Source organism: Hyposmocoma kahamanoa, unplaced genomic scaffold (assembly GCF_003589595.1).
Source record: "Hyposmocoma kahamanoa isolate Upper Pololo Valley unplaced genomic scaffold, ASM358959v1 84, whole genome shotgun sequence".
Classification (NCBI taxonomy): Eukaryota; Metazoa; Arthropoda; class Insecta; order Lepidoptera; family Cosmopterigidae; genus Hyposmocoma; species Hyposmocoma kahamanoa.
In genome coordinates this window covers 2,917,983-2,932,439 of record NW_020654229.1, presented here as the reverse complement: position 1 = coordinate 2,932,439, position 14,457 = coordinate 2,917,983, and the positions used below count along the sequence as shown (strand labels likewise).

Here is a 14,457-nt window from a genome sequence, read left to right as displayed (position 1 = left end):
AGCGACCAGCGATTAACACCAACTGTCGAAGATCCCAAGGTCAGTGACATTCTAGCCCCGTCAAAGGTTCAATATGTTTCCGGAAAAAGAAGTATTTGTTTAAAAAATAAATGTTGCGTCATGTAAAGATTAAAGTGAGAAGGCTTTATTTTATAAAAGTGATAATATGGAAAATGTTTATTATTTTCTATATTCATGTTTAACAATTATAAGTCTTGTTTTTAATAGTGTTTTTTATTTTTTTTCACTTCTCATGCTCTAAAAATACGTCAATATAGCCTTAGGCGGGGGGATAAAAAGTGCATCGTTGAATTAATTAGGAGTAAAAATTAGGTACCTAGTTGTTCAATTACTAGTGATAATTTCGGAGAAAAAATTAGATTTTTATTTGTATAGAGAAATCTTAGATTGTAATCTGAGGGAGAAATACATACATTTTATTTTTTCGTTCACCTTTTGTAAAGCTAGCAAGTACATACATGCAAACAGATTATTTTTTCTACATAGAGAATGATTGGAATTATACTGGTAAGTAATCCACGCAGATTACATTTTCTTATATTTTGAGATAAAAAATAAAATATATTTCTCCATACAAAAAAAAAATTTGAAGGATAAAAAAGATATCGCACTCCCCAGCGAATAATATGGTAACCGATAATTCTAAATTTTGCAGGAAAAATAGAAAACGATTTTTTTTTAATATCTCAGCTCGGATGCATCCCAGGATAGTTATTTTTATGTCAAAACAAAGAAAATTTTTTCACAGTTTATTTTCTTTTATGTTATTTTTGTATCAGTTTTACTAAATAAAGTTATTGATGAAAATAATATTACTGAAATTCCTGCAAAAGTATAATATGCGACGCATCATTACCATATTATTTGCGTGTAAATCCAACGATTTCGTAGTCAGTATTAATGCATTACCGTATTATTCATTGAAATATGGTGTCAAAAATGTTTTAAAGTGTTTCTTACGCGAATTTAATGGATATCATCACTTACGGAATAAAAAACTATTGCATAATCTGTACTAACTTGTTATGGTATTATTCGTGTAAAAAGGGTGTTAAAGATTTAGGGAATAATATTATGTTCATTACGGGGCCAATGAAATTAATGTACTTTTATAAATATCCATAGAAACATTACAAAAAAAGTTACAAGGTCTAATTAACGCTCTAAACATCGGATATGCACATAGATTTAGTATATATGGATATGCAATAAAATGAAAACTACCACATCAGCACATCACTATATTATTCGGCGGGAAGGGCGATATTGTCAAACTTTTAAATGCCTAGTAACGACATCTCTTCGTATAACAACGTACTAAATTTGTAATAGTTTTGCTATTTGATAAGAGATGACGCGTTCACATAAATGAATGCATGGGAGGCTTTGGATGCAACATTTATTTAAAATTGCAACACTGTAAAACGACCCCTCGCGGCGATTTTTCGGAACTTTCCTTTTGTCTCATTCAATCCAATATGGCGGTAAACGGTGTATGAAAGACATAGAATGTTTTGATTTGAAACGAACAATACAAATAGTAAAAAAAGCAACGAAAATCGAAAAAAATACGTAATGGCCGGCGTATTATCGAATTTGTTGTGTTGATTGTGCGTATTTGCGTGTGCCCGTCGCGTGTGCTGTGTGAATTAAAATACCTTAGATCATTTTTGTGTTAAAATTTTTTAAACCATCTTGTGTACTAAATGAATTCGTATAACATTTTGTTATGTGACTGTGTGTTACGCGATGTCTACCGATGATAAAGATACGGCATGTGCGAGTGAAAAAGCAGTGAAAACCGGAGATGTGGGGCAAGAACAAAGCGATACTTGCTTTGATGAAATTTGTGAAAAAAAGAAGCAGAAACCTCAAAGGAAAGTTGCCTTCCCTGATGATGAGCACATAGTGACCCAGTACTTCGAGCCCGCCAACCCTTGGCAAGATGGTAAGTGTTCATTATTGGCAAAAAGCCAAAAAATTTCTCATTCACAAATAAAAATAAATAATTAAACGTGCTAGGCGATTAGAGCAACTACCGAGTCTTAAGTTAGGGAATTCCCTGCTCTATGAGTACCAGATCAACGTATTTGACTCCAGAAGACAGTCCAGATTACACAGACCAGAACAGATTTCAAGCAGTTTGTTCTTAACTTTGGCTCCATTGAAAACTGAACTTGTAGCTACAGAGACTCCAAGTTCAAACAACTCGTACAAACTTACGTAAGTACTTTGGTAATGTATTATATGGATGTTATGCAGAAAAAAAAGTTTAAATACTGCCTACATTTCAAACTGAAATTAATAATATAATAACATAATAATTCAGCGAAGACTATCAGCAGTGCTGATATTTCATATTTATTGTCCACATTTCTGATTCATTTTGCGGCTTGGTAGGTTTGGTTCCTTTCATACAGTTATTATTATTATTAGGGTGGCTACATTCAGGACTTATGTGATCCCTCATCACTGCAACCATTATAATAAGAATAAATAATGCACACACTCAATATAGCCCCGCACTGGGGAAACCTTGTATCGCGGGTGCCATGAACACATACATAGACAACCGCAAAGTAACCCATTCTCACGATGGAAATAAATGAAGAACATACAAATATTTCTCCAGGCCCGGGGATCAAACCCAGGACCTCTGCATGGCAGTCTAGCATGGTAACCATTCGGCCACAGAGGCAGTTAAGTTATAGCACACATTTGGTCTCCAATAAATTTAACTAAAAAATGTTTATTATCACCAGCAGTTAACACTAACTACAATGGTAGTTACAATAATAATAATAATACACCTGTGTCTGGACCAGAAAAGGACAGTCACTAGAACTATTGAGTATAACAAATAATAATCGGTTTTAAAAGTGATCCCAGTGTATTTACTTAAACTTATGTAATATATTTATAGAGTGCATCTTACCTCCCTCTGAAATTCCAGGATGGGAATTAAGATATTTTATGTGTCTAAATCGCATTATATTTGTTTTTTAAACAAACCAATGTTTCAGGCCCTTTACAGGTGCTGTGTCCACAGCTGACTCACAGATTGTATATACAAATTTTGCATGCTGATTTCAGAGCTCCTTCATATACATTTACTTCATATTCACACACTGGCTTTTGCCTATTCTTAAAGTAATGCATCCAAATTAAACACCCTTGATAAGAAATTTAAAATAAATAGAAAGTTTTTCTGTCTCCTGAATAATCACTCTTTGTAACATACGAGTTTGAGAAAGTAATGCATTGAATTGTAAAAGCCTTACAATTCAATATAAAATTTAGACTTTTTAAAAATAAAATGTTTGTAAAAAGTAATATTTTTTCTTACAATTTCAAAACGTTTAAATACACGATGTAAAGTTATTGCTTACACATTAACAATAGAAAAATATGTGAATAGTGGCTGGAATTCAGAGGGAGGTATTATTTCCTTCCGCCGTTCTATTACAATCAGGGTTGGAAAAATCATGATTTTTTTAAAACAAATCCAATAAAGCACGATTTTTTTTTAAATCCTATTTAATCACGATTTTTTTATTTTTTCATTTTATCATATAGTTTAACTATACTTTTGCGTAAAACGTAATAATGTAAAAGGTTAATTAATCATATGGTAGATAAAAATAAATAAAAGTAAAAAATGTGACACCACTAGAGTGGCAGATGTGACAGAAAAATATATGTAGTGAAGAGGAACAGTCAAAGATTTTTCCAATGGTTAAAGCAATTGCTTGGAGCGATAGCTCCTTCAGCTGCTGTGGAAAGAGTGTTTTCCACCTTTGGAATTGTTCATAGTAAATTAAGAAACCGACTGGGAATTGAAAAGGCTGGCAAGCTAGTTTTTTTGTAGTTTAAGTATTATAATAATGATATTGATTTCTCAGATGTAAAAGACCCTAGCCTTTATAGGCTAGGGTCAGCCTTTAAAATGTAATTGTCTGATTTCATATTGATTTCTGTGAAAGAAAATAAAATTAAACTGATTTTTATTGGAAAAATCACGATTTAAATCATGGTTTAAATCAAAATTATTTAATCATGCCAACCTTGATTATAATGTGTATTGAATCCTTGAAGTTTAGGTAACTGAGTTATGGTAGCATTTCACATGGCTATTTGTATTTGTTTATTTGATATATTTGGACAACAATCACCATGTGAAGATAGCATATCGTTGTCTATGTTCGTAAACCTCTAACCTCCATTAATGTGAACTTTGGAATTGGCACTAAAAACAAAATTACTGGAAATAATAAAATTATTATTATTTAATATTATAACTGAAAAGGGTCTGATAAAAAAAATTATATTTGAAGCTTTAATTGCCCAATATTTCGTAGGTTCATCATCATTCAGGAAGTATTGCTTATTTACCTATTTCTGCTGCCAAGCAGTAATCTGAGCATTACTGTGTTCCGGTTTGGATGGGTGCTGGTGAAATTACAGGCTCATGGGATTTGACAGCTTATGTCTCAGGGTGCCCCTCATATCTTTACGATTTAAAGCTCTGAGTGGCACTGTAACTGATATGGACAGGAGTGTCCCTTACCAAAAATTACAAAAAATATCACTTGACATCATAAAAAAATAGATTTTTTTAAAATATCACACAGACATCACCTGTACAATTATGGGGTGTTTAGTATTCACTCCACTAGCCAGCCGGCGAAGGTTATCAGCAGTGCTGATATTTCATATTTATTGTCCACATTTCTGATACATTTTGCGGGTCAGTAGGCTCAGTTCCTTATATACAGTTATTATTATTATTATTATTAGGGTGGCTACATTCGGACCTATGCAGTCCCTCATCACTGCAACCATTATAATAATAATAAATAATGCACACACTCAACATTGCCCCGCACTAGGGAAACCTTGTGTCGCTGGTGCCATGGACACACACTTAGACAACTCAAATTACACCCAAACTCACGAGAGAAAGAAATGTAGGCCGTACAAATACTTCTCTCAGCCCGGGATTCGAACCTGGGACCTCTGTGTGGCAGTTCAGTATGGTAACCGTTCAGCCACGGAGGCAGTAATTATATTTTTGTACTGTTACTCCATACTATATGAATTTTTTTCAGGCCGAGCATGTTTCTTTAATTTAAATTATTTTAAAAATAGGCTTATACATTAAAAACAAATTTGCAAGAAATTTGTCAACGATACAGTCTTCAGTATTGATTGGGCTATCAGATAATGTAATCCATTCATGTATCTTGCAATTCTTTTACGCTTTTTTTTTAATAACAATGATAATATTTTGACGACCCCACTTAATGGGTGTCATTCCAGCGAAAATGTCACTGCGGTTCAAAAAACAATTTACACAATTTGGTTTTAATTGTATGACTAAAATACGCCCAATAAATCAAATCAATTCATCAAAAACCTCATTTATGTCTATAAATGAGGTTTTTCAGATATTGTACAATTATTGTATTTTTTGTCTTCATTAACGCTGCCATAGTGCTGTCGTCTATAATGAAGCATTTTGTCCATACTGTTAGCAACAATTTTCGCGGTTATTTATGCGACTTTCTAAAAAAGTGATTGCATGGAAGTATATATGGTGAGGAGTTATTAAAGTTTTAATAAATACTAATTTCAAGTCCCACCCGTCACAATAAAACATATATATTTTTATTTTAAACAATAAATATGCAATCTATTGGCATTTGCTTTTGTAAAAGTAACAATTATGCTAAGGGTCATTATTTTGGCTTGGTTGGGTGGGCATTGTGCACGTAAATAGGAATGTAAATATTAAGTGTGTCCCACCCGTCACAGCGATGGGTGGGACACATTTCTAAACGTTTTTATTTTGAATAAATGTTTGTATTTTATGTTTACTACGTGTAACAGTTGCTTTAATTTCGGAGTTTAACATTTGATGTGTTACATTGTGACGATTGGGACACCATTTTGGGACAGATGGGACAAGTTATTTATAATACATAGAATTTTAAGACACTTACAAATTATGGATCTCCATATAAACATATATGTAGATCCATCATTTCTAAGCAAATTTTTTATAATTCTTCTTATAATCAAGATGATTTAACTCATAAACAAAGACAATTAAAAAGTGACAACATTTTTCCTGATGAATTTTAGTATCAGGAAATTCATGAAAAGTCTGTTTCCACTAGTTTTAACTATATATTCGAGCAAAACTTCTATAATTTCATATATTTTGATATGCTGCATAATCTTCAAGGATGCGGCAGGATTTTTCAAATTTATTAACGCATTTTACATGCGTGACTTTGATAGTTTTTCCAGAAAATATTATGATTACTTTGTCAGTTCTTTAATTCTGTTTTTTTATTATGTTAAAATGTCTTATTAATACAAAAATTATAAAATATTTGGTGATTAACGATGGATCTCATATTAAACAGTTTAATTTTATTAATTCTGTGTATTCAATCGTAACTCGTCTCACCCGTCATAAAATCATGTCCCACCCGTCACAACGTAACATATTAATTTCCTTAAAATTTATCAAAGTTATTAATTAAGTGTATATATAAAATAGAACTTAAAAAAAAACATTCAAGTTATCTCATATGAAAAACTTGCTGTACAAAATATTAATAGTTTGTCTTGATCTTGGCAATGTAGCCATCAACTCAAACAGGCGGGTGTCGTGAGTGTCCCACCCGTCACACTTAGAAAATCAAAAGTTTTGAGTATAACTATTGTCATAAATTTATGTAAATAAATAGTCGCAGTTGAATTGCGTATCTGGCTTCATGATATTTTCGTGTTAAGTCTAATTGACCAATGGTTTGAGAGAAATTATTTAAAGTTCAAGAAAAAAAGAAACAAAATGTCCCACCTGTCACTTTGGAATGGCCCCTGTTTAATATTTACACGTTTGTTACATATATGTATATACGTTTATTCATTGGGCTTGTCGATTTAATAATAATAATGTACCTGATAATCTACACAAACAGGTACCTAATTTTGCCTGGTCTCAAACTAAAGAAGAAGTCTCTTTACTATAATAATAATAAATAACACACATACTCATACCCCACACTAGGTATACTCTCTATTTCGAGTGCCATGGACACACACATAGATGACTACAAATTTGGGTGTAGTTTCACGAAAGAAATAAATGTAGGCTTTACAAATATTTCTTCCGGCTCGGCACTTGAACCTGGGACCTGTGAGTGGCAGACCAGCACGGTAACCGTTCGGCCACCGAGGCAGATTAATAATTAATTTAATTAGTTATTATGAGTACAGGAAAGTTTGATGACCATAGTCGTGTGGCTTGCACAGCGTGCCGGGTCAATGTAGAAAAAGTAACATATAAATATTGTCGAGTCTGGGTGTTTATGGTACCGTCGTTGTTTCCTATTTCCATAACACAAGTGCTTTAGTTATTTACACTGGGATCAGAGCAACATATGTATATGATGTTGTATAATATTTATTTATTTGTAAATACTTGAGCTGCGGATTTCTTTTTTTATGATCCCAAGTCAATTAGTCGTGCACGTGATGATATGGGACATGCCTATCCATAGGCACTGCCACTGAATATAAACTACATTATATACCTACATTTTTTTTTCCTTGAGATTTTTTGTGATAAGTTACAAAGAATACGTGTTTTCAATAATTTTTTGTGTTGGTTTGTTTTCATAACTTTGCTAAGTGGGCGGTGAGCTAAAAACTTTGGGAACCTATGTCTTAGATCCATGAACAAATCAATGTTATTCACTAGATTTTCCATTTTGGTTACAAAGTATATCGACTCCTCTTGCATAAAGTATGGTGTGTCGAATTGCCAAGTTTACAGGTTAAGTTTAGGTATTAAAGTTTTGAATTCACTCAAATGAGCACAACACGTGACTTTGGCATTTCTCAGTTTTATTCGGCAAAGCTCACATGGAGTATTTTAAAATCCTGAATATCGGTTAGATGAACAACCACAATCGATTTTATACTGTCACCCGACCCGCCCAGTCTCACTTAAGTTTACCCGCTTGTTGACCCACATCTGCATTAGTATAAAATTAAATTTGAATGATCTTTTTCCAAAACCACTATTTATATGATTTCAACCCTAACTTTTTATTTGATAATTGACTCATTACTAACGTGAACATACGTCCCGCTTTTAAGCTTCGTGTCCTGCTGTCCCCAAAATACTTTAAAAAATCCCGCTTTGACAAAACAGGACACTATAAATTAAAAAAAAATAGCGCGAAAGCGTAAAATATATGCCAGCCCACTATGTGACTAGACTACACAAGATTAGTTCTTTTTGAAAATTTTTGATCATCAAACATTTGTAGTTCTTTTTTCAATTTTTTTAATCATTAAACATTTTGTAACTATCATAAACATGGTATTTTATTTTTAAAAATAATTCACAAGTTTACAGGCGCCCCGCTCTGAGCGAAAAAAGTATGTTACTCATTATTCAATGTTGTAATTACATCAAAACTACTTAATTAGTGATTTTCTGGGATGAAGATATTTAGGTGATTTGTTTATATTAATTCCAGTATAAAATAACAAAGACATCTACTTGCCTATAATGTCATTAATTAGCTAATCATGCTGCAATCGGTTATAATCTGTCTTAAAAATCTACACTTAGCTAATCGCTTTTATAAAAAAATGCAATGACTACAAAAGCAGCTGATCAATCTAAACAAGGACATTTGTTACTATTTTAACCGACTTCAAATAAAGTAGTTGCTAAATTCGTTGTTTTTTTTTTGTATGTATGTTATGCGATAACTGTAATTTGTGAACTGGTTTTGATGATTCTTTTTTTGTTGGAAAGAGTCTCTTCAGTATTGGTCCCATTTAAAGAAAATATTCCACCAAACAGCGTGAGCATTAGTTTAAGCCTCAGTAAAAAGCTGTTCAATCCAATCATTCTTCCGCACACAAACATAGAAGGGAAAAGATACGGGTAAACATTGTACATCTTTTTGTACGCAAATCTTGCAAACCTCTTCTGCACCTTCTCTATTATGTCACTATATGTGGTTTTGCGAGGATCCCGCACTAACGCTCCGAATTCCAATACGCTGCGAAGATAGCATTATGCTGTGTTTTGGCTATGCAATGAGATCTGTCTGTGCAATGCAATGATGGAAATCAGAAACTGCACACTTCCCTATTAACTGCAACATTATGTAGGTATCACGACATTGCAATGTCTAACACATTCGACCTTGCCGTGGCTTGTGTTTCTCACTCACAAATAACATCATTTATTAACGGTCGTCCTAAAGAAAGGCTAGGTCATTAGTGCACTTAACCACGGAAGCAAAAAAAAACAACGCAAGGGCCTTAAGACTCGGTTACTATCAAAATTCACACTATCATAATGTTAAACACCATGAAATCTTGATAATGATTGGTCGTAGTTTAAAATTTAAAAATAAATAAAAAATTCTGGACTGTTAATATAATTTAAACTTTAGCCAGTTGGCATATCGTTGAAAGTTCAATAATTGTTATTGCAAGTTACGAAGTTTTGATTTTGTATTGAAGTTTCTTTCAATGTGCTGCCATCTGGCGGTAATAGCTGGAAAACGTTCTATAAAAAAAGTAGACTTTTACGAGGTTTACTTTCGATTCTTATAACAAAAAATATGTTATGATGAACAGAAAATTGAAAATTTATTAAAATCAAATACTTAAAATAATACTTAACGACGATATGAAACACTACCAAGGATAATATTACAAGAGCGACAATTATTTTAGCACTCCAAAGTAGCAAAATAATGAATAATGTACAAAGCGAAAATGGCGGAATGACCTCCAGTACGCGGAACTTCGCGTACTGTCGGCACACGTGAGACGCCCACTAAGCACTTCTACTGTATTTCTTTCGCACACACAACGCACTCCCACGCAACAACACCAAATTTTTGTACTTATTACCTAGGTATAAAATTAGGTATATATTTCCTTAATACTCTTACAGTCAATACCACTAACATGACATCCTAGGGATTGGGTGCCTGGAGACCCAAATTACATGCTTATTTTGGTCTCCAGTCTCCCACAACAAATTACTCTAAGTTATGTTACTTTGTTTTGTATTATGGAGATAAATAGAGATGTATTATTATTATTATTTATTACAAATAACTACAAATTATTTATTGGTCTTTTTCACCTTAACAATACATTTTAGAGGGTATTTAAACTAAGGAACGTCGTACAGTTAATTTGTGAGATGGAAGACTCGTGCTTAAACTACGTTGAACCTGGGCGCCTTTCACAACGTCTTAAAACAATATTACTTTAATCTTATATTGACTTTTCGTACCATGACGCGCTTAAAGTAAGCTTACTATGATGTTTTATTGGCAGCTTTGTGACCATTCACTCACTCAGTTCATACTATGACGCGACTTTAACATTAAGAGGGAGCAGAGGAAAAATTCCTAATCTTCGATTTGATTTTAGAGGGATAAAACCACTTTAAAGTTAAAAATAAAATATTGTATGAGTAACTACACGATATATTCAAGCATAGACACTAATCAGAAACATAAAACAATAAAGTTTCCTCGATAGATAAAAATCACGAAATGACCCCTAATTTTCACATTTTTTCGATTCATCCTCGAAATGCTACAGGTTATTAGGACAAAAATTAGATAATTAATCATTGACTTACAAATAAATTATATTTATGCATGATCGAGAACTGTCACTACGAGTTATTCCGCTAAAACGAATTTGGTACTTTTAATGCACAAAATTCAACATCTCCTGTCGCATGTCACGCGAACTTCAGACATATATTTGTTTCACAAATTTGGGCGGAGCCAACGTTAAAACTTTTTTGGCATGCTCCCTCTTAAAGTAATATGCTCTTATGTCAAATTTAGCAATCTTAATCACATCCTCTCCAATTATTGTAACTCTTTCGACTAATATTCTAGATAGAGTTACAATTAGAGAGGATGAGAGTTATATTTTTCTGTATCTAATGGAGCAATTTTTGACGTAACTCCACTTATGCCATTCCTCCATTAAGTTGACCAGTCCCATGTGCCTGTAATTTCACCAGCACCCTTACCCTTCAAAGCAGTAATGCTGACATTATTACTACCCTGGACGAATTCTTTCACAAGGAGCTCTACAGCTAACAAAATGTTGTGTTGATAGTTTAGTTAGCACAGTTATGTAATGAAGTGGTGATGTACATAATAATACAGCTAATAATTATGTACATATTAAATGCCAGTTGTTTCCAAGGTTAAATTCGCCGGCGGGCGTTTTTGTCAACGGTTTTGCAAAACGTTTGTTTTCATCACACTCGCTCGTAAACAGTATCATGACATGCAGGCAAAGTCGACCGTAATGCCCTCGGGCTTTTCCGTTACATTACCGTCCTAGGGCGATCATTGATCTTAATTTAATTTGCACTGTATTTGTCTTATACGCCAAGATTTAGCAAAAAGTTTTTATGCTAAAAAAATCTGATTATCTTTAGGATTTGGAAATTATTTTATATCTAATACATCGTGGTTGCATGTGTCTGTGCATTTTATAACATTTTAGTTCGAGCTGTGATTATCTGTGGAAGAATAGCTGACATACTGTTTAAAAAGAAAACAAAGAACCCGCCATTTGCAAAATTCGAAAATGTGTTGTGAAGCGATATTTATTTGTACAAGAAATAAATTATCATTTTATCTATTTCCTCTATATATAAATGTGACAGTCAGGATGTTTCTCAGGATATTAAATTATTTTTGTGAAATGACTACACTAGTTGGTTATAATTGTTAATACAAAGAACACTTAGAAAAAACTCTTTCTATCCGGCTGGATTCGACCCAACATCTAGCAGCTAACCGTGTCCGTATCCGTGTTGTCGGATCTTTGTTTTGATTTTTTAACTGTATTTGTTTACCGAAATTTAATATCTTCCGCCTTCCCGTTTGTCAGTTAGCACTGGCCCTTAGCCCTGGGAAGTTTTTAAATAGCACCGTACAGAAAAATGTCAGTGTTTTATTGTCGTAGTGCGTATATTGATTATATAAAATGTTAAACGTGTATACACCATTGATTTTTGTCTGTACGTTGTTGATACTTCTTTAAGGAGAAGCTGTAGACGGAAACTACACGGAAAGCACTTGACAATCGCACTGTAAAGTCTAAAGTTGCTTTTTTTAGATCCATATAAAGAAACGGTGTCCCCGTACTGACTTGTAGAATATGTCGACCCCTCCTACGTAAAGTATGGTTTGTCGAAATTGCCAGGTTTACATGGGAGCGTTTTAAACGTCTGAATTCACTGAAATGACTATAACACGTGAATTTAGCATTTCTCAGTTTTCGAAAACGAGGTTTTAAGTAACGAGGTTTTGCCGATCTCTAGATTGTCAACAATTCAGATATTGTTTTAAAAAGTTTACCTTTATTTCACAATCTTTTGATAAAACTGTAGACAACAATTACACGACTATTTAAAATTTTATGAAAAGTGGCAAGCACGCAAATGTCATTTTGCTCCATCTTCAAAAAAGCAGAACGGCAATATTAAATTTTTAATTTTTTTAAATTTTTTTTATTGTTAGTAATTTTTATGGACAACTGACATTTGACCAAATAAATGACTATATTATATTAGACAACATATACACATACGTTGCTCTGATTCCAAAGTAAATAGCTAAATCACTTGTGTTATGGAAATCGGAAACAAAGACGGTACCACAAACACCCCATCACTAGACAATATAGAAAAGTTAGTTTCTACAATGACCCGGCCGGGGATCAACCCGGGACCTCAGAGATGGCGACATCATGAAAGCCGGTGCCGCTAAGATTACAGAAAACACTGTTTTGTCCATGTTAAGGTTCCTAAACTACTCTGACCGGGAACGTAACTCACAAATCTGACAATGGAATGACCGAGGTCAAGTTTTTTAAATTTATATTTAGTTCATGAACGGGAATTTTCCCGTGTTCTCGCAGTCTCCATTTTGGCAGACTCCTCGTGTTTATTATGCGTAGTCAGCCTGCATTGAATTGCCGTGTGGCTCTGTTTATCGTGTCTCTCCGACTAACTGTTGTTTAACTAGCTTAGGGTATTGTTCCATGCAACGTAATTTTAACCGACTTCAAAAAAAGGAGGAGGTTCTCAATTCGACTGTGTTTTTTTTTGTATGGTATGAAATGGAAAGAGGGTACCTCCATAGCGGTCCCATTTAATTTTGAAGAAAATCATCCACCTCTACGCATGAATATTCATTTTTATAAATAGCGCCTAAATTTTACTTAAAGAGCAACTATTTTTATGCTTGTTTTTTGGTTTTGCTATTCTCAATTCAAGGCGTTTTTCTCTCTCAATATACTTTGAGCAGTGCGAATCGATTTTTATTATCTCCTATGTCAAGTCCTGTATAGTGGCGAACTAGGGGATATTTCAATAAAACTTGGCAAATAGATGTAATTCCATGTACTTTAGAGGCCGGTTCTGTACTGAGATATTGTGTGTAACGCGATAACTCCGACATTTGTGAACCTATTTTTAGATGATTAAGGGTTGAATCCGGTTTATTGGACCATTAACCAATTTCAATTACTTTGATTGAAACTTTCACGATTTTCACACATTATTTGATTTTTAATTCGGGACTTTATCACGTATAAAACATATTTTTATTATAGTCTGTCCCAATCCAATGTACCAGAGCAGTAAACAAACATATCATTGACCCGACCAATAAATAGACAGTTTGGTGTTGACTACCTGTACTGCCAACTACAAATCGATTAATTAATTCAATGAATTGATTTGTTTAATTGAATCTGTTGGAATAACTGAGTTTTAAAACATATAATAAAATGGGTTTTGCGATTAAGTTGCTGATTACTACAAATAAATGTGCGATAAATAACGAGTGATGATATTTCATAAAAGACGTTACAAATATTATCCTACATAACCTGTAAAGGCAAATTTAAAATTCCCGAAATCTAATTTTAAATCCTTCAAATCTTACACTTATATATTCGTTTGATTGTGATAAAATTTTCGATTCACTAATCGATATTACAGTTATTTCCGTCCAGCCCTATGCAACCCTAGACTGTTCATATCTATATTTAAAAAATAACCTCACTTTTGAAGTAATATTTTTCAAATAAAATTTTAATATGTTATTCAAAAATGAACATTGCTGGATAAAGTAGTGAAATATCAAGACGAAATCTTCAAAATATAAGTGAAAGTGTCACTTATTCCATTTATTGAGTGATTGCGTTAGACGTTTAACCAAACGGGTTTGTTTACTTTTCTGGTATAATAGATTGGAACAGACTTTACCTCGACGTTTCGGACGTATTGCAACGTCCATGGTCTCAATGGCACTGAACATGGACGTTGCAATA

The 14,457-nt window shown here is 33.2% G+C and overlaps 1 protein-coding gene across 1 annotated transcript in view; it reads left to right on the top strand.

Annotated features, from left to right (window-relative positions):
* Positions 1-1,770: 1,770 nt before the first annotated feature.
* LOC113234394 (enolase-phosphatase E1-like) overlaps positions 1,771-14,457 on the top strand; it is a 64,876-nt gene continuing 52,189 nt past the window's right edge. The window contains exon 1 of the mRNA XM_026469705.1: positions 1,771-1,969. Coding sequence (XP_026325490.1) covers positions 1,771-1,969 — 199 coding nt within the window. The remainder of the gene's footprint in view (positions 1,970-14,457) is intronic.